This window comes from Capricornis sumatraensis, chromosome 2 (genome assembly GCF_032405125.1).
Source record: "Capricornis sumatraensis isolate serow.1 chromosome 2, serow.2, whole genome shotgun sequence".
NCBI classification, from domain to species: domain Eukaryota; kingdom Metazoa; phylum Chordata; class Mammalia; order Artiodactyla; family Bovidae; genus Capricornis; species Capricornis sumatraensis.
Window position 1 is genome coordinate 126,992,494 of NC_091070.1, and position 25,660 is coordinate 127,018,153.

General features: G+C 35.6%; 1 protein-coding gene across 1 annotated transcript in view; it reads right to left on the reverse strand.

The window, feature by feature from the left end:
* Positions 1 to 3,058: 3,058 nt before the first annotated feature.
* MAN1A2 (mannosidase alpha class 1A member 2) overlaps positions 3,059 to 25,660 on the reverse strand; it is a 151,218-nt gene continuing 128,616 nt past the window's right edge. The window contains exons 12-13 of the mRNA XM_068965043.1: positions 24,795 to 24,910; positions 3,059 to 3,266 (exon numbers count right to left, since the gene is read on the reverse strand). Coding sequence (XP_068821144.1) covers positions 3,134 to 3,266; positions 24,795 to 24,910 — 249 coding nt within the window. The 3' untranslated portion in view covers positions 3,059 to 3,133. The remainder of the gene's footprint in view (positions 3,267 to 24,794; positions 24,911 to 25,660) is intronic.

The window sequence follows — 25,660 nt, forward strand, 5'->3', positions numbered from 1 at the left end:
GGAGAAACTCCAAGGGCAAGCACAACAAATTTTACCAACAAATTTGAAGTTTTGACAAAGACTTTGGCAATGGAGAATGGGAGAGGACACGTTAATGATCAAAATTTCAAACTGCTTGGTTAAAATCTACCAACTGAAGCCCTGGGTTGTCCTAGAGAACATCACAGAGAATCAGGGTCAATATTCCACAACAGAAATATATTCCTTCAATACCCAGGCTTTGCTTTTACACATAAACATCTGCTCAAAGACAAGAATAAGTTGGTGTCAGACATAAGACAGCACATCTCTGCAACCCACCAGAAAGTACCCCTGACTGGGTACCTATTTTTCTGCACTGAGACTTCTTTTTGGTTGGGACCACATTGTCTTGGTTTTAACAACTTAATACTGGTTTGAACCAAAAATGTGATTCTAAAATTCTTAAAGAAAGAAAAATAAATATAGAAGGTAGAGAGGTGTTCAACATCTATTTTTTTCTCTTGTATACCAAATGATTTATCTACTCTGCACATTTGTGCCAAAGGCACAAAGCAATATGTCTGCTTTTGAGGAGGCACCTGGAAAGGAGCATTTCTAGGCTCTTTGCAGAAGGTCTTAAAAATGTAACGAATGTTTAACCTGAGTCATAAGGTCTACAAAATGCAAAGGACCGTAAAGGACAGAAAAAAGTAAAGAATAAGCTCAGAAACTAGCAGAATATGGGAATGATATAGGATAAGGATTGATCTTGGAGAAAAGAAAATTTTAAATCCTTAACAAAAATGAAACACGAAACTGGCAACTCGTAGCTGACTTAAATGTAATTGCCTTTGGTATTCAGAGAAGAAAAAAAAGAAAAAGGAAGCACTGTCATAAGCTCTAGTCTTCTCACCATCACAAGGAAGATAAGGAGATGATGAAGACTCCTCCTCTGTCCCTCTCAAGAGTTTTTGCTTGTACTAAACTAGCCATGCTCATACACCTCTGTCTTTTCTTGAGCTTCAGAAAGACAAACAGAGCACTTGGTGTGGGGGTTTTGTCTTCTCATTCCTTGAGAAGTTCCTGGGGAACCAAGAAGGTTCCTTGACTCTGCATTCTTCTAAACGAAGTGAGGAAGTGTTCACTGCCATCTACAAAGCTGTTCTGGGTCTTTTGCCAAGTCAAGTTATTCATTTTTTTAAAGTGACTCATAAGTGGGCTTGTGCTATTTTTAGGAGCAAAGCTAATGTTTTTTGAGAACAAAACACTTTTCCTTTCTCTTCTAAAGTTAGTCATCTACCCTTTTCATTTAAAATTTTTAGTTTTTCAACTAGTAAAAGATATTATAATTTCAAAATATGTACTAAAATTTAAGTTTCCTAAAGATTTAAATAATGCAACTGGCTCTACATCCTTACTTTCTATGTAGAGTGAAAATCTTGAGGTGGTTATAATTTATGGATCATTTTCTGAACTATGTGAACTATTTTGACTATTTGTGGTATAAGATGAACACCCTGAAAATATTTAATCATATTAATTTACTACATCTTTTTCCAATATAAATCTACCACATGCTAATAAAAAAAATAAAAAAAAACTATCAAAATAAGACAATAAACCTTCAGAACTCTAAAGTGGGCTTCCTACACATTGTTTTATGAAATCTTCAAATTCAGAGTAAATATTAGACTAATACTACTACTCCCAACTATTACCGCGAATGGAGGCTGTTTGTATTAAATATAAGGAAGAAAAAGCATCTTGTACTGTGACATAAATTTAAGGGGCAGAAAATTTATAAGCCTTATTTATCTTTTAGTTCCTGATAAAATTTAAGTTATTCCCCCACAAATATAAAGAAATATTGTAAAATCTATTGATGGTAAGAGAAAGCCCCTTAGATATATTTCAAATTTAGTGTAATATAATGAAATTATACCACATTTTAATTACTAAATATTACTTTGAAACTACTCTAATTCTTTGGATTTATATAAATATCCTTGGGGAAAAAAAGTTGAATTTATTTTTTACATAAAATGTTTATGAAAAGCTCACTCATCTGATGGGATAATAAAGGATCTCCTATCCCAAAAACAGTTAAGGAAATTTCACTACATTTTGTTTTTGATTTAATAAATTGTTAAAGTAATCTGGTTCATCAAGGTAAATTCAGAGCTGCATAACAGTGCAGTGAATTTTGCTAAGCCACACAAAGAGCTGAAAATTGAGGGAGTCTATTAAGGTCAAAGTGAACAAAATTTACTTGGTAGATTTGCTGGTTTGAAAAAATAATCTCCTACCAACAAAACCAAAGCTTTCTCTTAGAACAGGTTTCAAGGCAACAAACTGCAGCATTTTCCCCACTTTTTGTCATGCTACCAACACGAGACTGAACAACATGCACGGAATTCCAAACCCAGGCTCGTAAGTAGTGGTGATGATAAATAGTAGTTTCAGTGATTCCATATGGAGACAAAGACTTGAAGAGTATTCTTTGTGAATCATGTCCCCAGAGAAATCAAATTTAACCAAGAAATTTCAATGGACTAGACTGCGATTTGAAATGGCTGCCAGTCTGCATCTAATGGGAACTTGAACCTTCAGAGAGGAATAGGTATTCTGTTTCTTTTTCCAGTCTTCTGTGGTCTATGCAGTTACATTGTTCTTTTGCTCTTGTTTATTTTAATCCATTCCATTATTAAAAATGGAGGGGAAAAGAGGACAAACAATGTGTAAATATTGTGACTTGAGAGCTGCTCCACTTTGGGAGGAAACTAATGTGTAATTGGTTCCAAAGGCCAGCTCCAGCTCCTGCAAGGTGCTCCACATTCTTTGCTTATTCTTAGGAAGTATAACCTCCAGATTCCAGGACTCTAGAAACAACAGCAACAGGCATAATTTTTCAAGTGACCATCTCATTAAGAATCAAAGCACATCAGGTCTCTGTCCTACATACACCAGAATATTGTTTTGGTCAGGTATAAAATGGAATCATTTCAAAGTTGAAATATCTACAAGTTGAAAAGTCTTGCAAGGAATAGTCATGTTTCACCCTGCCATGTTGACTTAAGAGGTCCAGGTTTCCAAAAGGCCCCTCTCCAGACTAATTTCTGTAGTGGTCCATGTAAACAAAACACAGGTGAGAATGGTCTTTCTGGAGCTGCATTCATCGAACAGCAGGATTTCTTGAAAGTGTGGTGTTGGCTAAATGCAACACGGGCAGAGGGTGAGCCTCTGTATTAAATACCCAGTGGTCTAAAGGTAAAAGGTCATCACCGGAGAACAGCAGATACAAATACCTGAAAATTTAAAGGAAAAAAAAATGAGTTTCAACTAGAATTCAACAAGATCAGGTGATCTCAGTTATAATGGGAGAATACACCAGTAACCTATTTTGAGCAACTTTGATGAAAAACAGGCTTCCCTAGTGGCTTAGACGGTAAAGCGTCTGTCTGCAATGCAGGAGACCCGGGTTCGATCCCTGGGTTGGGAAGATGCCCCTGGAGAAGGAAATGGCAGCCCACTCCAGTATTCTTCCCTGGAAAATCCCATGGACCAAGGAGCCCAGTAGGTTACCGTCCATGGCGTCGCAAAGAGTCGGACACCACTGAGCGACTTCACTTTCACTTTCACTTTGATGAAAAACACACCAGAAAATGAACCTCAGTCATTCAAATGATTAAAAACAGAAAAGCAATGTATTCCAGAAAAATGCCTAATAAAATTCAGTAAGATGAACAACTAGACCTCTGAAAGAAGGCAGTTAAAAAACAAATTCCACATACCTGTCTGAAGCACATAAAACAATAATGCTGTAAAATGGCATAAAACAAACCAAATCCATGGTTTTTTACAGACATTCTTTTAAAATTCAGATGTACTATCAATCATATGTTTTGGCAACTTACAGAGATCACAATATAACTTCAAATTAATGTGCGTGTGTGTGTGTGTGTGTGTGTGTTAGTTGCTCAGTCTTGTCCGACTCTTTGGGACCTCATGGACTGCAGCCTGACAGACTCCTTTGTCCATGGGATTTCCTAGGCAAGGATATTGGAGTGGGTTGCCACTCCTTTCTCCAAGGTATCTTCCCAGCCCAGGGATCAAACCCAGATTAATAAACACTAAAGAAAGTAAGTGAAGCATATTATTTGGACATAGCAATGACTTTATATACTCCTAATACATTAGTTTTTATAGTTCTTGGAGCAGATATTACGAACTGTTCAAAAAAAATTTCTAGAAACATTATGGATTTACAGGAGGGTTAATCATTTATTAGTCTCTCTTAATAGATAACAGCATTGTTTATATTTACACCTCTCCATGAACACTGCAGGGCACAGGGGTAACTCTGAAATTTAAAACAGTTGACACAACAATTCTTATTGTTATAGGTAAAAATATCATATGTATATCACATTATATATTATAATTGGGCAAATTCCAATATGAATTCTATTAGGGGGTTATCAAAGTGAGCATAAAACAACTATACAGAGTTGGCAATCTGGGTTATAACTCTTGATCTTAGCAGTAAGTAGCTGGGCTTTACTTAAGGCTTTGGTGAAGAACTCTTTTACAGTATTTTAGCTAAACTTTCTTTATTTTAAAAATAGTCACATTAACATCTTTTCATTTTACTGTTACAGTTCTTGATGAGAGAGTAAAACCATACAGCACTGAGGTAAATGGAGGCTGCTTATCAACTGGTAAAGCTGGAAAGGAGAGTAACAGGGCCTCTAGTTTCACTCTTTGATCCCACACCTTGAGATCTGCTTGACTGACTTACTCACCAGGTAACAGGCAGAGAAGCTGGAACTGAAAAAGGCTTGGATGGACACAGCAAGAGACTCTGCTGGGTCTGCTTACTGTATGGAGATGAGAAGCACAAGCTCTCTGTGTTCTGGGTGCAAACATGTCTAGGAAAGCTATGTTCTGTGCAGTTTCATGTCTTTTGGCTAAATGTGGGCTAACGTAGCAGGCTCTCTCTAATTGTAACACTTCTTGGGAGAGTAGTAGGTTTAAGGAATAGAGAGAAAATGCAGTTTCTTGTAAAATTATTTCTTTACATTGGAAAGTGCTATAGAAGTACCTTATGTAAATACACAAAAAGCTTTAGATAACAGAAAGTGGTATTTTATTTTTAAACAATCATGAAACAATCTTAATAAAACTGTAGTGGGTTGAGTAGCCCCCCCTTATTCCTCAACTCATGTCCATCTGGTGCCTCAGAATGTCACTTTATTTGGAAATAGGGTCTCTGGTATATAATTAGTCAAGGATCTGAAGAGGAACCCATCCTTGATTTAGTGTGGGCCCTAAAACCAATGGCTTCTATCTGTACAAGGGAAAGGAGAGTGAGTGATCTGGACCCACAGACATGAAAATCATGTGAAGGCAGAGGCAAAGAGTCAAGTTAAGCTCCCACCATCCAAGGAATACCTTCAGAGGAAAATTATTTCAGACTTCTGACCTGCAGAGCTGTGAGAGAAAAACTTCTGTAATGCCACCAAGTTTGTGGTGATTTGTTACTGCAGCTCTAGGAAATTAATACAACTTTCATGCCAAGCCTCCAGAGGATTCCTCTGGACCTTAACCTCTGGGTTTGAACGAACTAACTGGACAATCAAATAGGCCCTAGACAGCAGGAGGTAGACTATAGATACATATTTAAAAATTTATAGCAAAATAAATGTTTGAAATTAAAGTAAAATAGCTAAACAACTCATGTCAAGGCCATGGTACATTATTACTGACAGAGATTTTTAACTTGGATTTTAAATACAGAACAACCGGAGAGTGTGATCTTTGCTGTGAAAGTTGAGAAAAATCTAATTCAAATAAGCTGTCAGACTACTAGATCCTCTAATAAGGATTTTTTATAACTACAGTTCAAAGTTGGAGATAACAGATGACAAACGGCATTGCCAAAGGCCTGTAAGTATATAAAAAGGCTGCTATTAAGTACCTCAGTTTTACTGGATGTCTTGCTTGCTTTTTAGAACTATTTTAAAATGCTGTTCAAAAAAAATAAATAAATAAAATAAAATGCTGTTCACATATGTCTCTTTTATCTATAAAGACAAGACCTTCAGAGGAGGTGATACCAGAAGTAATCTCAACTAAGTGTTGGTAGCATTCACCAAATAGGAAAGTTTTACAGTCAAACAGGAAAGAACAGTCAACCAAATCTGAGAAGAAAAGTGTCTATGGAGAAATGCTAAGGCTAAAAAAGAACCAACTACCAAGCTACTGTGTTCTTTACTTAATTCTTTATGTCTATCAAATGAGCCTAGCTGACTTGTTTATTCTTTTCCACAACTACCAGGGGCAGTGTTCAGGGTATTGTGGATAGATGCTACAACCCTAAATGCTTGCATTAAGGACTACAACTAACTCACAAGAAAATCTCAGACTGTTTGAAAAATAATTTACTGAAACCTTCCATTTCATTTATACTCCTAATGTTTAAATAATGTCTTAGGATGGATAAACTGAAGACATGCAGTGGAAATTATATTCTAAAAGAGGATAAATTAAAATATACAATTAATCTCTCCAAAAGATCTGTCCCTCTCTGCCTTTCTTAAATCTTAAAGCTGTTTCCTGGTGGGAAAGGGTGGGGAAGAAAAAAACACTGAAACAAACATGGCAGTATTGTGGATTCAAATCCATTTTTTTTGAAAGATAAACTGGAAGTGGAACATTTGTGATATTCAGACACAAAGGGGCTGGGAAAAATTCATCTTCCTCTCCTTTAGGGGTCAAATAATTTAGGGTGACTTTCCTATAGGTCAGAGAACACTGAAACTACATAAACAGTTGGGATTATTTCTTATAACAAAAAGCCCAGAGGTAGGTGGTAATCTTGGTTAAAGATTAATGAAAAAATATTAATTTTTTTCCGGGTGCCAAAAGGCCTTATCTCTTTTTCCCTTTTCTTAGGTCACTGCCTTGAGAAAACTTCTAACTGTCCCTTTGATACACATGTAAATCTTTTTTTAAAGCTTCATAAACCTCTTGCCAGTGTTACAATCCAGGAATGTTTTTCTTAAAAGGCCTGGGAGCCATGCCTCTGAAATATAAACATCAAGGAAGATAGCACCCCAATCTCTCTGTCACTGTGAGTTTAGCTTAGGTAACTTCCTCTAACCTCTAATTAACCCCTTGTGATAAATATAGAAGTACTACTTTTCCTTTGGATAAAGAGAATTAACACACATGGCCTCCCCAGTTACCTTATGAATTCAGAATGAACTAAGTATAGCAAATGGTGCTGTCAAGAAAACTACCCGTTTCTCATTACACTGCCTTTGTACCTTTGTCAAAAATACATCTTTCCACCACTTCCTAGATCCTGTTTCAAATATCTGTCCATCAATTATTAGTATTTCACCAATACACACTGGTCTAATAATGATAGCTTTATAGTTAAGTCTTGAAATCAGGCAGTATTAGGCTTTCAACTTTGCTTTTTTTTGAAACTTGTTTTGGTTATTCTAAGTTCTTTGTATTTCCATATGAAATATACAAACAGCTTATTGATTTCTACCCAAAAGAATCTCCAGGAATTTTGATTGGGATTATGTACTACAGAATAATTGAGGGAGAGTTGACAATACTGAATTCTCAGAACCATAAAGTGAATATCTCCACTTATTTAGATCTTTAATTTCTCTTAGCAATGATTTTTAGTTTTCAGTGTACAGGTCTTTAATGTGTTTTGGCAAGATATCCCTAAAATTTCATATCATTTCATATGCTATTATAAGGGGAAATTTTTTCAGTTTCAATTTCTTGATTGCTCACTGCTAGTATATATAATTGATTTTAATATATTAATCTTCTGTCCACAACCCTGCTAAATTAACTTACTAGTTCTAGTAACTTTTTGAGAAACTCCATAGGATTTTCAAAGATGACAATCATCCTCTACAAAAAAAGTGTCTTTTCTTTTGTCTGGCTGCAGATAGAACCTCCATTACAAGGCTAAATAGAAGTGAAGAGAACAGACATCCTTGTCTTGTTCCTAATCTTAGGAAGATCTTAGTTCTTCAGTATGATGTAACTATACATTCTTCATACATGCCATTTATCAAGTTAAAAAAGTTCCTTTCTATTTTTTGTTTGCTAAGAATTTTATCAGGAATGGATATTGGATTTTGTCAAATGATTTTTCTGTCTATTGAGGTAAGCATATAGTTTTTGTTTTACAGTTCATTGACTGATTTTCAAATGTTAAATCAAGCCTCCATACTTGGAATAAACCCACTTGGGTCATGATGTATTAACTATTTAATACATTGTTAGACTTGATTTGCTAAAATCTTGTTTAGCTATTTTATAGTTAACTAAGTTCATGAGGGATATCAGTCTTGCTTTCAACGAGGACTCTGTCATTGTTATATTTGTTCCTTTTTGCTAATTTGTCTTTACCCTCTGGTTGCTTTTAAGATTTTTTTCTTTAGCACTATTTTTGAGCAATGTGATTACAATGTGCCTTGGATTAAGCATTTTTTATGTTCCTTTTCCTTGAAGTTTAGTCTGCGAGTATAGTATTTGCAGCAAGTTTGAAAAGATTGGGATCAGTTTTTCATCCATACCGCTGTCCTCTTTGCCAGAGACTCCACTTTCACATATTTTAAACCATGTGCAGTTGTTACACAGCTCACAATATTCTTTTCATTTTTCTGAGATTCTTTCTTTTGTTGTTGTTCTTGTTTCATTTTGATTTCTATTCCTATGTTTTCAAATTCACTAACCTTTTTTTCCTGCAATGTCTAATGCGCTATTAATCCTATTTGGTATATTTATTTTCCAATCCAGACATTGTAGTTTTCATTTCTGGAAGTGTGATTTGGGTTTTAACATCTTCCACATCTATACTTAATGTTTTGAATACACAGAATACCGTTATAATAACTATTTTAATACTATCTGCTAATTCTAACATGTCTATGAGTTCCAAGTTAATTTCAATTGATAACCTCCGTGTTTGTTCCTGGATAGTTTTCTATCACTATAAATCTTAAGTTTTGTTCAGGAATATCATCAAGTTACTTGGAAACAGTTTGATCCTTCCAGGTCTTGTTTTTATGATTTGTTATGTAGATTCAAAGTTGTAGACTATTCCCCTCTACTGAGGCACAAGCTGGATTTAGAAAAGGCAGAGGAACCAGAGATAAAATTGCCAACATACACAGGATCACAGAAAAAGCAAGGGAATTCCCAGAAAAATCTACTTCTGCTTCACTATGCTAAAGCCTTTGATTGGGTGGATCACAACAAACTGTGGAATATTCTTAATGAGATGAGAATACCAGACCATATTACCAGCCTCCTGAGAAACCTGTATGCAGGACAAGAAGCAACACTTAGAACTGGACATGGAAAAACAGACTGCTTCAAAACTGGTAAAGGAGGACGTCAAGGCTGTATACTATCACCCTGCTTATTTAACTTATATGTAGAGTACACCATGTGAAATGATGGGCTGAATGAATCACAAGCTGCAATCAAGATTGCCGGGAGAAATATCAACAATCTCAGATATGCAGATGATACAACTTTAATGGCAGAAAGTGAAGAGGAACTAAGAGCCTCTTTATGAAAGTGAAAGAGGAGAGTGAAAAAGCTAGCTTAAAACTCAACATTCAAAAACTATGATCATGGCATCTGGTCCTATCACTTCATGGCAAACAGATGGGGAAAATGTGGAAAGTGTCAGATTTCATTTTCTCGGGCTTCAAAATTACTGCGGACGGTGACTGCAGGCATGAAATTAAAAGACACTTGCTCCTTGGAAGAGTAGCTACGAGAAACCTAGACAGTGTATTAAAAACCAGAGACATCACTTTGCTGACAAAGGTCCATATAGTCAAATGTGGATTTTTGGTTTTTCCCGTAGTCATGTATGTATGGATGTGAGAGCTGGACCATAATATACAAGGCTGAGGGCCGAAGAGTTAATGCTTTCGAACTATGGTGCTGGAGAAGACTCTTGAGAGTTCCTTGGACAGCAAGGAGATCAAACCAGTCAATCCTAAAGGAAATCAACCCTGAATATTGATGCTGAAGCTGAAGCTCCATTACTTTGGCCACCTGATGTGAAGAGGTGACTCACTGGAAAAGACCCTGATGCTGGAAAGATTGAGGGCAAGAAGAGAAGGCGGTGACAGAGGATGAGATGGTTGGATGGCATCACTGACTCAATGGACATGAGCTTAAGCAAACTTCGGGAGATAGTGAAGGACAGGGAAGCCTGGCATGCTGCAGTTAATGCTCTTCATGATCACTGATTCTTCTCTAAAGACTTCATACCATGACCTTCTAGAATTTTGTGAAAATGGACATTAAGTTCATCTATCTTCATTTTTCTCAATCCAACTTTTCCCTTCTTTAAAATTATATATCTATTCTGTTGGGCTTCTCTCCACCATTCCCGAAAGAACATTAATACTGATTACAAAATCATATTTGTAGTAGTACCTTGGTGTGTAATTTCTTTGGATAATTGCAATCATTTAAAATAACAAGTTACCTTTCTCCCTTTGGGCCTCTCTCTGTCATATCTGTTTTCCTTTCATTACATTCCAGGGTAAGCTATAGGGAATGCAGTTAAAAGTACAGATGCTTTGGCTTTTTTTTAAAGTTCCCTTGGTAGCATGCCACTGATTCTCTAATTTTTCAGTGGTGTAAAAACACACAACATAAAATTTACCATCTTAACCATTTTTAAGTTCAGTAGTATTATGTATATTCACATTATTGTGAAACAGAGCTCCAAAACTTTTTCATCTTGCAAAACTGAAACTCTATACCCTTTAAACAACAACTTCTCTTGTCCTCCTCTCCATCTTCTACTTTCTTTTTCTATGAAACTTATTACAGATATTTCAGGTAAGTGGAATCATAACAGTATTTGTCTTTTTGTGACTGGTTTATTTCACTTTATATAATGTCCTCAGCATTCATCCATATTCTTGCCTCCCTAATTTTGATTCTAGAATCTTAGCTTCCATTACTTCTAGTGAATATTCTTTAGTCAGGCTAGTATTCTTCCTGTATTTTTAAAGAAAGGTAGCATTTATTTTCTCAAGCTGGATCCGTGAAATGACGTTCTGCTTTGCCTCACTTATTAATACCTTATGCATTACTTACCATCATTTCAATCTTTTGTCATGACTACTCCAGCTCACACCAAAGTTCCTTTCTCTGAATTTCCAAAACATTTATATTCTCTTGAGCACTATTCGTGCACATGCACACACACACATTTTATACTTTTACTGAGTTTGTCCATGACCAGAAGAGATTTCTTAACCAGATTGTAAGCTCATGGGTATAGTGTATGTTTCATATATTTAATTCTCAAATAGCACAATTCTGAGAGTACAGCTACTTAATAAATACTTTTGACTTGATTCAGTTTATAAATCAGCTTTCAAGGATTAAGTGAGCAGAGAATAGCAGAAAACAGGAGATTTAAAGCTACTTTTCTCATCTAGCTGGAAAAATAGTTCTCTCATGTTAGAAAGCTAACTTTAAGATACAGTTACAGATAAGTTTATAAAAGATAAATGGAAGAGAATAGTGGCTTTGTTTTTTCAATCTTCCCTCTTGCACTATTTTTCCTGTGTAAGAATCCTCACCCCAATAATCTATCTCATTGATTCTTCCTCTCTCACAAATAAATTACTAAGACACTTCTGATAACAAACTTGAATACTACTCTTGATGCTTTGTTGACAAAACCACTATCAAAACTGTCTTTGAACCTACTTCAAAGACAATTTTAATAGTCTGATAGCTGGCTAACTATACATTCATTTACGTATAAGGAGAATAACTTTACAGGCAAAGGAAGATAACAGTAGCTATAAAAAGAATTAACTGAAACTACTACAGGAAATGACAACAATATCAGCAACAATATCTGGCTTCTGGATAACAATTTACTATCTTTTCCCTCCTCCCACCTCAATATTATAAAACTTTCAAACCTACAGAAATATGGAAAGAATTTTACAGTGAAAACCATACACATTCCCTTTCTAGATATTACCATTAACATTCTGTAATCTCCTTATCACAAAGCTATTACTCTATTCAAGTATTACTAAAATAGTCCCCTAGAAAAAGCATCTAATTATTCAACTTAGCTAAGTATCAAGAAAAACATACTCAGTAAAAATGCTTGCAGGACTTCCTGATGGTACAGTGGATAGGAATCTGTCTGCCAATGCAGGGAGTAAGGGTTGGACTCCTGGTCTGGGAAGATTCCATGTCATGGAGCAACTAACTCTCACCATAACTACTGAGGCCCTGCACCAGAACTCCTGGAGCCTGTGTGACCTAGGGCCTGAGAGTCAGAACTACTGAGCCTGCGTGCTGCAACTACTGAAGCTGGAATGTGGCTAGAGCCCACATGGCCTAACTATGGAAGCCCGTGTACCTAGAGCCTATGCTCTGCAACAAGGGAAGCCACTGCAATGAGAAGCCTGTGCTCCACAACCAGAGAAAGCCCACATGGAGCAACAAAGACCCAGCCAACCAAAAATAAATAAATTAATTTAATTTAAAAAAAAACTGCTTGTGAAGGGAGAAACAGTCTCACTAGAGTTTGTTTGTTTTTTTAAACCAAAACAAACTTAGGACAAACTTCAGTCAACAATATTTACTGGAGTTTTGAGAAGACTGTTGCCACAAACTTTAACTCTCTGTCATCTCTGCTCTAAGAAGCACCAAGATTAAAACATTCAGAATTTTACTTAATAGCAAATTATTTGATAGTAGCTAAATAGATGACATTAGTTAGTTTTAAGGAAAGAATAAAACATTTCTAGATAGAAAAAACTAAGATTAAGACACTTATATGCAGTCAAACATAATTCCTTTTTTCTAGATTCCTTTCAAAAGTATATGATTAACAGACCACCAGTAAGTGAATAAATAAGTAAAATGTGGTTAGCCAGCCATATAACAGAATACTTATCGACAGAAAGGAATATACTGATGCATGCAACACCAATTGATCTAAAAAAAAAATTTATGCTAAAAAGAATGTCAAACAAAGATAAGTGCATAATGCATGATTGCAATTATATGAAATTCCAGAATAAGCAACCTACAGTGACACAAAGCAGCTATGTGTTCAGGGACTCACTGGAAGATGAGGACAGAAATGTTCCATATTACCTGTGGTTGTAGTTACTCAGGCTTATATACTTGCCAAAATAAAATGAACTGTACACTTAGAATACTTTAATAAAGCCAATTTTTAAAGTTAAAAAAAAGATTGATGGAAAAGAAAAATAATCTTATTATGTGTTATTGCTACATAAGTACAATTTGAGTTGTAGCTCCCTCTACTGCAGGAAAAGAAAACTGGCAAGGACATTTCAAAATACAGTTTGGAAACTGAAAAAATACTCATATTAAGCAGTGAAGTGAAATCCATTGTGTGTGTGTGTCCCTTAGCGTCTAATATTTAGATTGCACTGACATCGTAAGTCCTGCATGCTTAGTCACTTCAGTCATGTCTGACCCTCTGCGACCCTATGGACTGTAGCCTGCCATGCTTCTCTGTCCATGGGATTCTTCAGGCAAGAATTCTGGAGTGGGTTGTTATTTCCTTCTCCAGGGAATCTTCCCAACTCAGGGATCAAACCTGCATCTCTTATGTCTCCTGGACTGGCAAGCAGGTTATTTACCACTAGCACCACCTGGGAAGCCCCAGGTTAAGTCCTAAGAGGGATTAAAAAATGTGGAGACCATGGCTGTGGTCCTTCAGTATACCACTTCAGGAGACTGGACTACATAAATATAACACTTGAGCAATGATTTGCTCACCTGACCTCACGGTATACTAGCTATTCCTTGTCAGGATAGGTAATTCCTTGATCCCTAATTGCTTCCATTAAGTGGTTTCCTGAGTCACAGGTATCAGTGGTTCCCGAAGTGTGATCCTCCAGACGGCAGCATCAGTGTCACCTGGTAACTTGTTACAAACGCAGATTCTCAGACTCCACTCTAACCTGCTAATCAGCAGCTCTGCCGAGGGAGTCCAGGATCTGTGTTTTCAGAAGCTTTCCAAGTGACTCTGATGCATGCTCAAGTTTAAGAACCACTGCCCTAGGTTTACCAATTTTTGTGACTTGTAACACCACTTAGTTTGTACTGTTTCTGCTTTTCTCCCTCATCTTGGCATCTGAATCTGTGACTCTCTACTGAAAACAGGTCAACTTTCTTGATTCTCTCACTTTTCACATCTTGCCTTCCTTTTCTTGCTTTATCAGTTTCTTGACTTATTATTAGCTATATTATCTAGCACTAACTGAATTCACACACTGAGTCTCAAGCAGGAAATAAAATAGGTCTATTAGTCTCTTCTTCCCACTCCCATTTTGGCAAAATCTTATAAAATTGCTGTTTTTCCGCTCTCGCTCTCTTGGAATCAAATAATTCCAATGCTTTATCCCACAAATATTTAATACTGAAACAAGTATATATGACTTCACCATTGATGCTGGGGATACAACAATAACTAAAATACACAAAAACACCGTCCTTGTCAGTTCATATTCTAAGGCATATATTCTTATATCCCTAGGGAAATTTTATACTATATTAGAATATAGATGCTATGGTGAAAATTAAAGTAACAGAAAATGAGAGAATAAGGGGACAATTTGAAATTTTACATAGGAAATCAGGAATGCTTTAAAAATTAGTTAGAAATGATAAAGTGATACAATTAAAAACTACTACTTAAGATTTGAAACTATAAGATGCCTAAAAGAAAAAAGAGAAACTGCTTCTTGACAGGGGTCTTGGAAATGAATTTTTTGGATATGACACCAAAAGCACAAGCAACAAAGGCAAAAATAAGTCTAACTATATCAAATTAAAAAGCTTCTGCAGTGCAAACTACAGAATGGGAGAAGATAATTGCAAGTCATGTATCTGGCAGGAGTTAACACCCAAAATATATAAAAAATACACCTCAATAGCTAAAAACTAAATAACCCAATTAAAAACAGGCAAAGGAATTGAGTAGACATTTTCCCCAAAATACACAGAAATGGCCAATAGTTATATATGCAAAGATGCTCAACATTATTAATCATTAGGAAAATGCAAACCAAAACCACAATGAGATATCACCTCACACCTGTTTCAATGACTGTTACCAAAAAGGCAAGAAATAACAAGTGCTGGTGAAGATGGGAAGAAAAAGAAACCCCTGTGGACTGTTGGTGGGAAGGCAGTACAAGTCTTGCACATAATGTTCCACACGAAGAATACTTAAATGATGATGACGATGACATAAGAACATCTCATTCCATACAGTTCTTGCTGTATAGTTATTAGGTTTTCACAGAGACAAGCACATGCACATACAGGTAAGTTTAGTAACTAAACAGCATGATGATCTATTCATTAAGTGGAAGTGGATCATCATAAAGGTCTCCATCCTCATTATCCTCATGCTGAGTAGGCTGAGGATGAAGAGGAAGAGGAGAGGTTGGTCTTGATGTCTCAGAGGTGGAAAGGAAGGCAGGTACTCAGTATAGCTTTGTGGAAATACAGCATAAATTCTGACTTTTTTCCTTTTGCATTTCTCTAAAAATGTTTCTATGTGGTACCAATTACTCATATCATAGAAGGTCCATGTCATAAAAGAATTCAAAAGGTGTTTTAAATAATCAGAACCCTCCTACGAGGTACTCTAGGGTCAATTTGTTTCCCGGAACTACTTCTTCCACATCATCTGCCACTGGTTTGGAAGGGCTCATCTTCTGTTAATTCTTCTGGTGTGGTGTCTATTAGCTCTTAAATTTCTGCAAGACCCATATCTTGAAACCCCTCACTTCTTTTTTTTTCCCCCATATCCACAATTTCTCTCATGACTTCCTTGACTGGCTCTGTTGTAGATCCTGTGAAGTCATGCTTAACATCTGGACAGTTTTCTCCAGCAAGGATTTACTGTTTTGGGCGTGATGGCTTTCATGGCTTTTCTTTAACAATTATGGCATCTTCAAGGCTGTAATCCTTCCATTCATGATGTCTCTATTGGGGTTCTCATTCACAGTATTAAGTCTTTTATATAAGTACCCTGTGTAATGAGCCTAAAACATCTGTATGACCCCCTAATCTAGAGGCTGACTTAGAGATGTTGTGTTTGGAGGCAAGTAGACCACTTTGATGCCTTTGGTGGTGAACTCTGGGGTTCTAGGTGGCCAGGGTCATTGACCAATAATGAAAGAATTCTAAAAAGCAGTCTCTTACTGGCAAGGTACTTTCTGACTTCAGGGACAAAGCAACGACGAAACAAATTCAGAAAAGGGTTCTCCTCCAGGCCTTCTTATTGTGCAACCAAAAGACGGTGTTTTTCTTTTTCCTTCAAGGCTCAAGAGTTATTAGCAGCTCTGTACATCAAGTCAGTTCTGATCAGCCCAACTGCATTTGCACAAAATAGCAGAGTTAGCAGTTAACAGTAGAGCTATCTCTTCCTGCCTTAAATCCTGGTGCTTACTTGTCTTCTTTACTAATAAAGGACCTCTGTGGCATTTTTTCCTCCTAGAATAGGGCTCTTTTGTTTGCATTAAAAACCTGCTTAGCCAGATATTCTTTCTCCTCAACAATTTTCTCAGTGGTGTCTGGGAACTCATCTGCTGCCTCTTGGTCGGCAGAAGCTGCTTCTCTTGTTATCTTGACATTTTTTAAAGCCAAAATCTCTTTCTAAAATTTAGCAAACCACCCTTTATTGGCATTAAATCCTCCAGCTTCAGATCCTTCACCTTCCTTTTGCTTTGTCTTACACTCATTTTTTTTCCCTCAAATTATACTAGTCTATAGGAATGCCTTTCTTACAGCAATCCTGCATCCACATAAAAAGCTGCATTTTCAAGGCAAGATAAAAGGTATTTTGCAAAAAGTGCAAGGTTTTTGTGTCTGCTGATCTAGCTGCAGAGATGAATCCATGAATTTCTTTTTCTTTCCCACAATCATCCTTACACGGATTCATTTATCATGCAGTGAGAAACCCTAGCCCGACCTCAATATATAGTAAATGTCAAGCAATTCAATTTTTTCTTGCAATGTCAATGACTTTACTTCTTAGGAACATGTTCGGCATCACTAGTGGCACTGTAGGGGTGCCACGGTGTTATTTACAGTTCAGAATATTGCACTAAACATGATGAAAAATATTTAAAAACTACGAGACCACTTTTTCCTTGATAACACAATTTACTAGAGAGATGAACTGCTCCTATGGAGATGATTAGCATCACTCTTCATTTTAAGCATATACGCAAATCACTGGACTGCAAATATAGTGCCATGTATATAGTCTGTGTCAGTGTGAGTTTTGAGAAATTTTAATTTTAATAATAGATCTGTATATATTTCATGGTAGTCTATGATAAAATAGACTAGTATGTACATATACTTTATGAATTCATGATGCACCTGATTTTTTTCCCTTAATTTTTTCAATACATTCGCAAGTTTTTTCAAATTGCCACCAAACTCCAAAAAACTTTCCGATATATTTATTAAAAATAACCTATATATAAGTGAATCTGCACAGCTGAACCTAAGTTTTTCTAGGGTCAACTATAACTATCTTTGGGAAGTAAAACTAGATGTGGCATACTGAAAAACTTTATTTTTCATTTTTTCTGTTCCATACAACTTAATTCATTTTGCTACATCCACAGACTATTTTTATACTTTAAAAATCTCAACATTCAAAAAACTAAGATCATGACATCTGGTCCCTTAACTTCACAGCAAATAGATGGGGAAAATGTAGAAACAGTGAAAAACTATTTTCTTGGGCTCCAAAATCACTGCGGACAGTGACTGTAGCCATGAAATTAAGACACTTGCTCCTTGGAAGAAAAGCTATGATAAACCTAGACAGCATTAAAAAGCAGAGACATCATCTTGTTGACAAAGGTCTGTCAACTCAAAGCTATGGTTTTTCCAGTAGTCATGTACATATGTGAGAGAAGGACCATAAAGAAGGCTGAGCACCAAAAAAGTGATGCTTTCGACCTTGGTCCTGGAGAAGACGCTTGAGAATCCCTTGGACAATACGGAGTTCGAACCAATCAATCCTAAAAGAAATCAACCCTGAATATTCATTGGAAGGACTGATGCTAAAGCTGAAGCTCCAATATACTTTGCCCAGCTGATGTGAAGAGTCAACTCACTGGAAAAAACCCTGATTCTGGAAAAGATTGAGGGTAGGAGGAGAAGGGGGTGACAGAGGATAAGATGGTTTGATGGCATCACTAATCAATGGACATGAGGCGAGCAGACTCCAGGAGATGGCTAGGGACAGGGAAGCCTGGTGTGCTTCAGTCCATGGGCTCACAGAGAGTCAGAGATGACTTGGTGACTGAAAAACAACAACAACAGACTATTTTTATACTTTAAAAATATCTGTATTAAACAACCATATTAGCCTTGATTACTGAGGAGCTACACAAGACAAAGAAAACAGATGTTTATCTGACTAATTTTAATGTGACAAGTGCTATGCTCTTCATTCTGTACAGTTCAACAAACGTTTGTGGAGTGTATGTACACTCTATCCCAAACATGAAGCAGTGATGATATTAATATTTGCAGACTATCAAAACAAAGGAAGTACTATAAGTATACATAAAGATGGCTCAATTCTGTCTTAGTTTTGGAGAGGACTCCCAGAGACGGTGATATTTGAGCTAGACCTTGAAAAAGTAATAGAATTTTGTAAGGGATATAAAAAATAAATGATAAATTTCATGCACAAGTGAAAGCAAGAATAAAGACACACACACTCAACAAATGTTTGTTGAAAGGTACAGAATGAACAGCATAGCACTTGTCACATTAAAATTAGTCAGATAAACATCTATTTCCTCTGCCTTGTGTAGCTCCTAAGAAATCAAGACTCATGTTAATTGTTTTTAATACAGATATCTCTAAAGCATAAAAATAGTATGCGGATATAACAAAATGAATTAAATAGTATGAAACAGAAAACATACAGTAGGCAGGTATGGATCAAATAAATATAGGGGGAAAGTGGTGTAGTAGCAGATGTGACTAAAAAGGTACATGCAGAACTCACTCAATCTTAATCATTCAGTAAAATAGGAAGGAATATAAAAAACACAGAAATAAGGAACAAACTTTTTTGTCCATCTTTCTCACTTGTGCAAGTATACCTGTAGGATAATGTCTAGAAGTAGGATTACTGAGGCAAAAATAATATGCTGTTAATAGTTCGACACGTTCTTTGTAAAAGATTTCCCCACCCACAACAAACAATGTACACTGTCACTTCCAGTGCTTTTAAGTGACTAGATCCATACATTCTTATTAACACCAGAATGCAAACTTTTAAAATCTTACGTAACTGATAGGGAAACATGGTATTTAATTATTCATTTCATTTCTTTATGAGTGGGTCAAATATGTATTTTTCATGTATTTATGGTATTTCCCATCTGTTTTCCAGTGAACTGCCTTAAGTTTTTCCTTATAAGAAAATTTACCCATTGGCAAGCAAAAGTATTGCAAATATATTTACACTGTAAAAGACAGTGTATCAACTGTCTTTTACTTTGTCTGATGTTCTTCCCCACCATTCCCCCCCGCAACCCTTGCAGATGTTTATTTTTCTGCAGTTAAAAATTTAAACCTTTTCTTCCATGGTTTCTGGGTTGTGTGTCCTGCCATCTTCATCCCAACAGCTGGGGAGTAAAAAAAAACTTTGAGTTGTTTTAGAATTTTACTTCATTTTTAATATCTAAAGCTATGTTTTATATAATTTCAGTTTTAGTATTTACAGGAATCCAGTTTTTTTTCTAATGGATAATTTTTCTAACTTCATTTATTAAATTATTTAACTTTTCCTTAATGATCTGAACTGCCTTTTTTCAAAGATGACATTTCCACATATAAGTGGACTTATTTTTGAAATCTATCCTGTTCCACTGTTTATTCTTACATGACTTCTAAACCTTTTCAATTAGCACAGCTTTATAATACACTTTTAAAATGATCTATTTTATATACAAATATTGTATACTATATGATATTAAGTAGGTTATATTTTTCATTATCTACAAGATTTGTCTCATGTGGTGATCATACTTTGTCAGCATAGCTAAGATGGAACTATATTTGTCAGAATTACTTTCTCTGTACAATTCTGAGTTAGGGTTTGCTACAAAAAACATACATATGATGTGGAGGAAGAAAAAGCATGAGCCATTATGCTCTCAGGGACAGTGCAGGGTTGCCACATGCTGTTAAAGTTATGCATATTGTCAGTGATTACCTGGCTCACCTTGGAGGTGTGGGGCAGCTGCAAGACCTGCAGTTTCTACAGTTCCTACTGGAGTTCCTCATCAATTTCTCCAATTTCCAAGACAGGCTTGTATAGCCCCATGGCAGAAGGTGCCAAGTACTTCTGCAAGTCACCTGCTTATCAACACTGGAGGAAGTGAGACAGATGTGGGATCGCTTGTCCTTGTGAGTTCTCCAGCTTGTCCTCATTCTCCTTTGCTTCACATCTGCCTTTCTTTCCCCAGCTCCTAGCCACACTGTTCTATAGCCACTTTATACCTTCCACCTTGTATTTTGTGCCAGGTATAACTCTAAGGGCTGTGCTGTATTAATCCTCATAACAACCCTTTTAGGTGATATGATTATTCATTCCTCTTTTACAGATGATGAAACTGAGGTAGAGATATGAAGTAACTTGTCCAAAGTCACACAACTATTAAGAAAAAAAGTTGGGAAAAAAAGATAAATATGAACTGGTTAAGAATACATGGTTAGATGTCTTTAATGTTTGATTAACGGGTATATACAGAAAAGACATACCTATTAAATCTGTGCATGACACAAAGCTGGAATAGATAATACACTAAAAGAAAAACTCAAGGGTTCAAAAAATTTTCAATTAATTAGAATATGTTAAATCTACCAAAATAAAATTTAATGATGAAGGAAGGGAAAAGGTAATTAAATTTCAGAAAAGCTAATCATACCAATGTAAGAGAAAAAATAATTATCTTAGTTCATATTTAAAAGAAAAAAGACCTACAGCAAAATTTCAAGATATATTATCATGGCTATCATAAAACAGAATACAATACTATCTTTCATGTGTAAGTATGGCTGAGTCCCTTTGCTGTCTACCTGAAACTGTCAGAACATTGTCAATCAGCTATACTCCAATACAAAATAAAAAGTTTAAATAAATAAATGGTTTTTTAAGAAAGAATATAATAGTATCTTGCACTAATGAAGGTATAATGAGCAACTTACTGACTAGTACTCTGCACTGGTTTATTCACATCTTATACAGTGTTCAGTCTAGGAAACCATGGAATCATTCTCCAGAGAAACCAACCAAAATGTTATCAGAAACAAATAATTCAGAAACTTGTCATCTTTAGCCTAATGTATGCAAATATTTTTAGTTAACATCCATGTAGAAGACTCCATATTTCCAAACGGTAAAGCATGGAACATAGAATAGAACTCACAGTGAAGCAGATTTTTAACTCAATATAAGAAACATGCTTCTAGTAAAGAGAATTCAAATTGGAAAAGTTAACTGTCACTATTCACAGATGACATGATACTATACACAGAAGATCCAAAGGATGTTATCAGAAAACTACCATCAGAGCTCAGAGCTCTGGAATGAATTATCAGAGCTTAGCAATGAATCTGGTAAAGTTCCAGGTTACAAAATTGATACACAGAAATCTGCTGCATTTCTATACATTAACAATGAAAGATCAGAGAGAGAAATTCAAGAAGCAATTCCATTTACCATCATTCTTTGCATCACAAAGAATAAAATATCTAGGAATAAACCTACCTAAGGAGACAAAAGACCTGTACTCTGAAAACCATAAGATGCTGATGAAAGAAATCAAAGGAGATATAAACAGATTGAAAGGTATACCATGTTCGTGTTTTGGAAGAATCAATACTGTCAAAATGACTATACTACCCAAGGCAATCTGAGATTCAATGAAACCCTTATTAAATTACCAGTGGCTTTTTTCACAGAACTAGAACAACAAAAAAAAAGTCTCAAAATTTGTATGGAGACATGAAAGACCCTGAAGAGTCAAAGTAATCTTGAAAAAGAAAAATGGAGCTGGAGGGATCAGGTTCCCTGACTTCAGACTATACTATAAAGCTACAGTCATCAAAACAGTATGGTACCACATAAAACCAGAAATATAGATCAATGGAATAGGATAGAAAATCCAGAAATAAGGACATGCACCCACAGTCAATTAATCTATGACAAAGGAGGCAAGATGATACAATGTTGGAAAGACAGTCTCTTCAACAAAGGGTGCTGGGAAAAGTGGACAGCCACATGTAAAAAAAAAAAAAAAGAAATTAGATCATTCCTTAACTCCAAACACAAAAAGAAGCTCAAAATGGATTAAAGACCTAAATGTTAGACCAGACACTATAAAACTCTGAGGAAAACATAGGCAGAACACTCTCCAATATATATCACAGCAACATCTTTTTTAATCCATCTCCCAGAATAATGGAAATTAAAGCAAAAATAAACAAATGGGGTCTATTTAAACTCAAAAATTTGTACAGCAAAAGAAACAATAAACAAAATGAAAAGACAACCCACAGACTGACTGGGAGAAAATATTTGCAAATGATATGACTGATAAGGGATTAGTCTCCAAAATTTACGAACAACTTATTACATTTAATAGCATCACAACAAGAAACCCACTCAAAAAATGGGTAGAAGACCTGAATAGACATTTCTCTAAAGAGGACATACAGCCAAGAGGCACATGAAAAGATGTTCAACATTGCTAGTTATTAGCGAAATGCAAATCAAAACTACAATGAGATATCATCTCACACCAGTCAGAATGGCTATCATCAAAAAATCCACAAACAACAAATGTTGGAGAGAGTGTGGAGAGATGGGAGCTCTCCCGCACTGCTGGTGGGAATGTAAATTGGTACACCCACTATAGAGAACAGTACAGAGGTTCCTTAAAAAACTAAAAACAAAACTACCATATGACCCTGCAATCCCATTCCTGGGCATACATCCAGAAAAAAACATGGCCCCAAAAGATACAAGCACTTCAAGGTTCCTGCAGCACTGTTTACAATAGCCAAGACATGGAAACAACCTCAATGTCCAGCAACAGAGGAATGGATAAAGATGTAGTACATACAGACAATGGAATATTACTCAGCCACTAAAAAGAATGAAATAAGGTCATTTGCAGCAACATGCGTGGACCTAGAGAGTCATATTGTGTGAAGTAAGTAAGAGAGAAGGAGAAATATCATATGACATCCTTTATATCTGGGATCTAAGAAGAAATGATACAAATGAACTTACTTACAAAATAGGAAAAGACTCTCAGATTTAGAAAACAAATTCATAGTTGCCAGCGGGTTGGGGGTGAGGGGTGGGGTGGAGCGATAGCTAAGGACTTCAGGAAGGTCATGTACACATTGCTACATTTAAAATGGATAACCAACAAAAACCTACTATATAGCACATGGACTCTGCTCAATGTTATGTGCCAGCCTGGATGGTAGGTTCAGGGGAGAACGGATACATATTATGTATGGCTGAGTCCCTTTGCTGTTCACCTAAAACTATCACAACATTGTTAATCAGCTATACCCCAATATAAAATGTTTTGGTGTTAAAAAAAATAAAATTAAAAACATGAATGTGCTTCTAATATTAATAATAGAAGCTTCTGAACAATGTAATGTTAGCCTTATAAGGCAGTGATATGCTTTATCATCTAATGAGATTAACAAAACACCTTATGACATACTTTTCTTTATGTTGTTAAGAGATCTGTAGCATTGGGAATGTCCATATGTAGAGAGGAGGAATGGACTGCAATGGTGTTTGCTGGATCTCTCAATTTTTTGCAGCTCAAAAAATTTCTTTTGATTCTAGGCATAAAGACAGCAACTGAATTTGAGGCAGGGAAATAAGCAGTTTAATTTATTTTTACCTGATAACAAAAGTAAAACCAGAAAAGGATCTAAAAGAATAATACCAATTAAGGTACATCACAGTATACATTTTGATGTTGTTGAAATACATATTGATATTCATCTACATATGTATATGTATATATGCACTTAATAGCCTACTTAATATTATACTGTGAAGAGTCTGTAATATCCATTGTGGATGTGCAATAACTTATTTAACTTTCCAACTAATACTAACCCAACAGTAACTTTTTATAAACATTCAATAAACATTCATGTACATAAATCTTTTTCCATAGCCTTGACTATTTAAGAGTATTGATGTATTCTTATTTGGCTTTCCAAGAATTCTGCCATTATATTCAAATACTGAATTTTAAGATAGACAGGGTGAAAAGGCACACAAGCAAGATACACAGGCACACATATGCAAAATAATTTCTGCCCCAGAGATTATGATACCAGTGAAAACAGACACACCATAGTCAGTTGGTCTTGATTTTATGCATTTCTTTTTTAACAGTAAATTTGTTAAGACAATGTTAATGCATAGTAAAGGGCTAAAGACAAAATAAAGGTACTCTTACCTGACAAAGTAAGAGTCTAAGTCATTCTTCCATAAGATGAAACTAAAAATTGAAGACTCAACTATATAAGACTTCACTATATACTTGGAATAAAATTTACTGGAATAAAACATAGTCACAATTGATCATATACTGACCACATAGCAAAACCAGCCTACAGTTTAAAAAAATTTTACAGCATCTACTTACTTTAATGTTTCAGCAAGAAAGAAGCTCTGCTGTACATCATCATGCGTAGGAGTAGAGGAGTACACATCCTTCACCCCAGAAAATCCGCCACTGACTCGGCAATACTTTTCAATAGCCTGTGAAAGAGATCAGACAAGAGTCAGTTCCACAGAATTTCAAGTTTTGAAGGACAAGTTAAGGAACTATAGTGAAAAGTTCAGAGAATCTCTATGAGAATTGTACAGTTTCAGAATAAGACTTTTTAAATCAAATGGAAATAGCCTTGCACTAGAAAAATTAACTGAAGCATCCTGTTTGATGTATGTCTCTCTCTCCAAAACTCTTAAATCTTTTTAAGACATTTTATATTTTCCTAAATTAGGAGTCAAATTTAGTCTGTTCACACTGAGTCAGAGATCTGTCTGGTACAATAAAACCTCATTAATTCTGACAAATCAAGAGGGAAGTCAGTTTGAATTAAAAATTTTAAATGCAATTTTATCACTTCCAAGGATAAACAACAATCCAAATCATACTAAAAAGTGTATTACTGAAGGAGCTCTCCACAGCAACAGCAATATGATATTTACTGTAAACATACTATATGCCAGACAGTGTATTATCATAATCCTATGAATTAAGCATTATAGTTGGTATAAACTGGCAGGAAGAGCCCCCCCTCACACCTATTACAAGAATAATCACAAATATTGACAGCTAACAATCATTAAGAATTTACTACATGCTGAAGGCTTAAGAGCTTTAAACCTATTAACAATTAAATTTCTAACAACCCTATGAGGCTATCTTAATAGCTTTACTATTCAGATGGGAAAACTGAGGCAAAGAGTAGTTTGCTCCACATTATTATTAACTACTATGTTCTA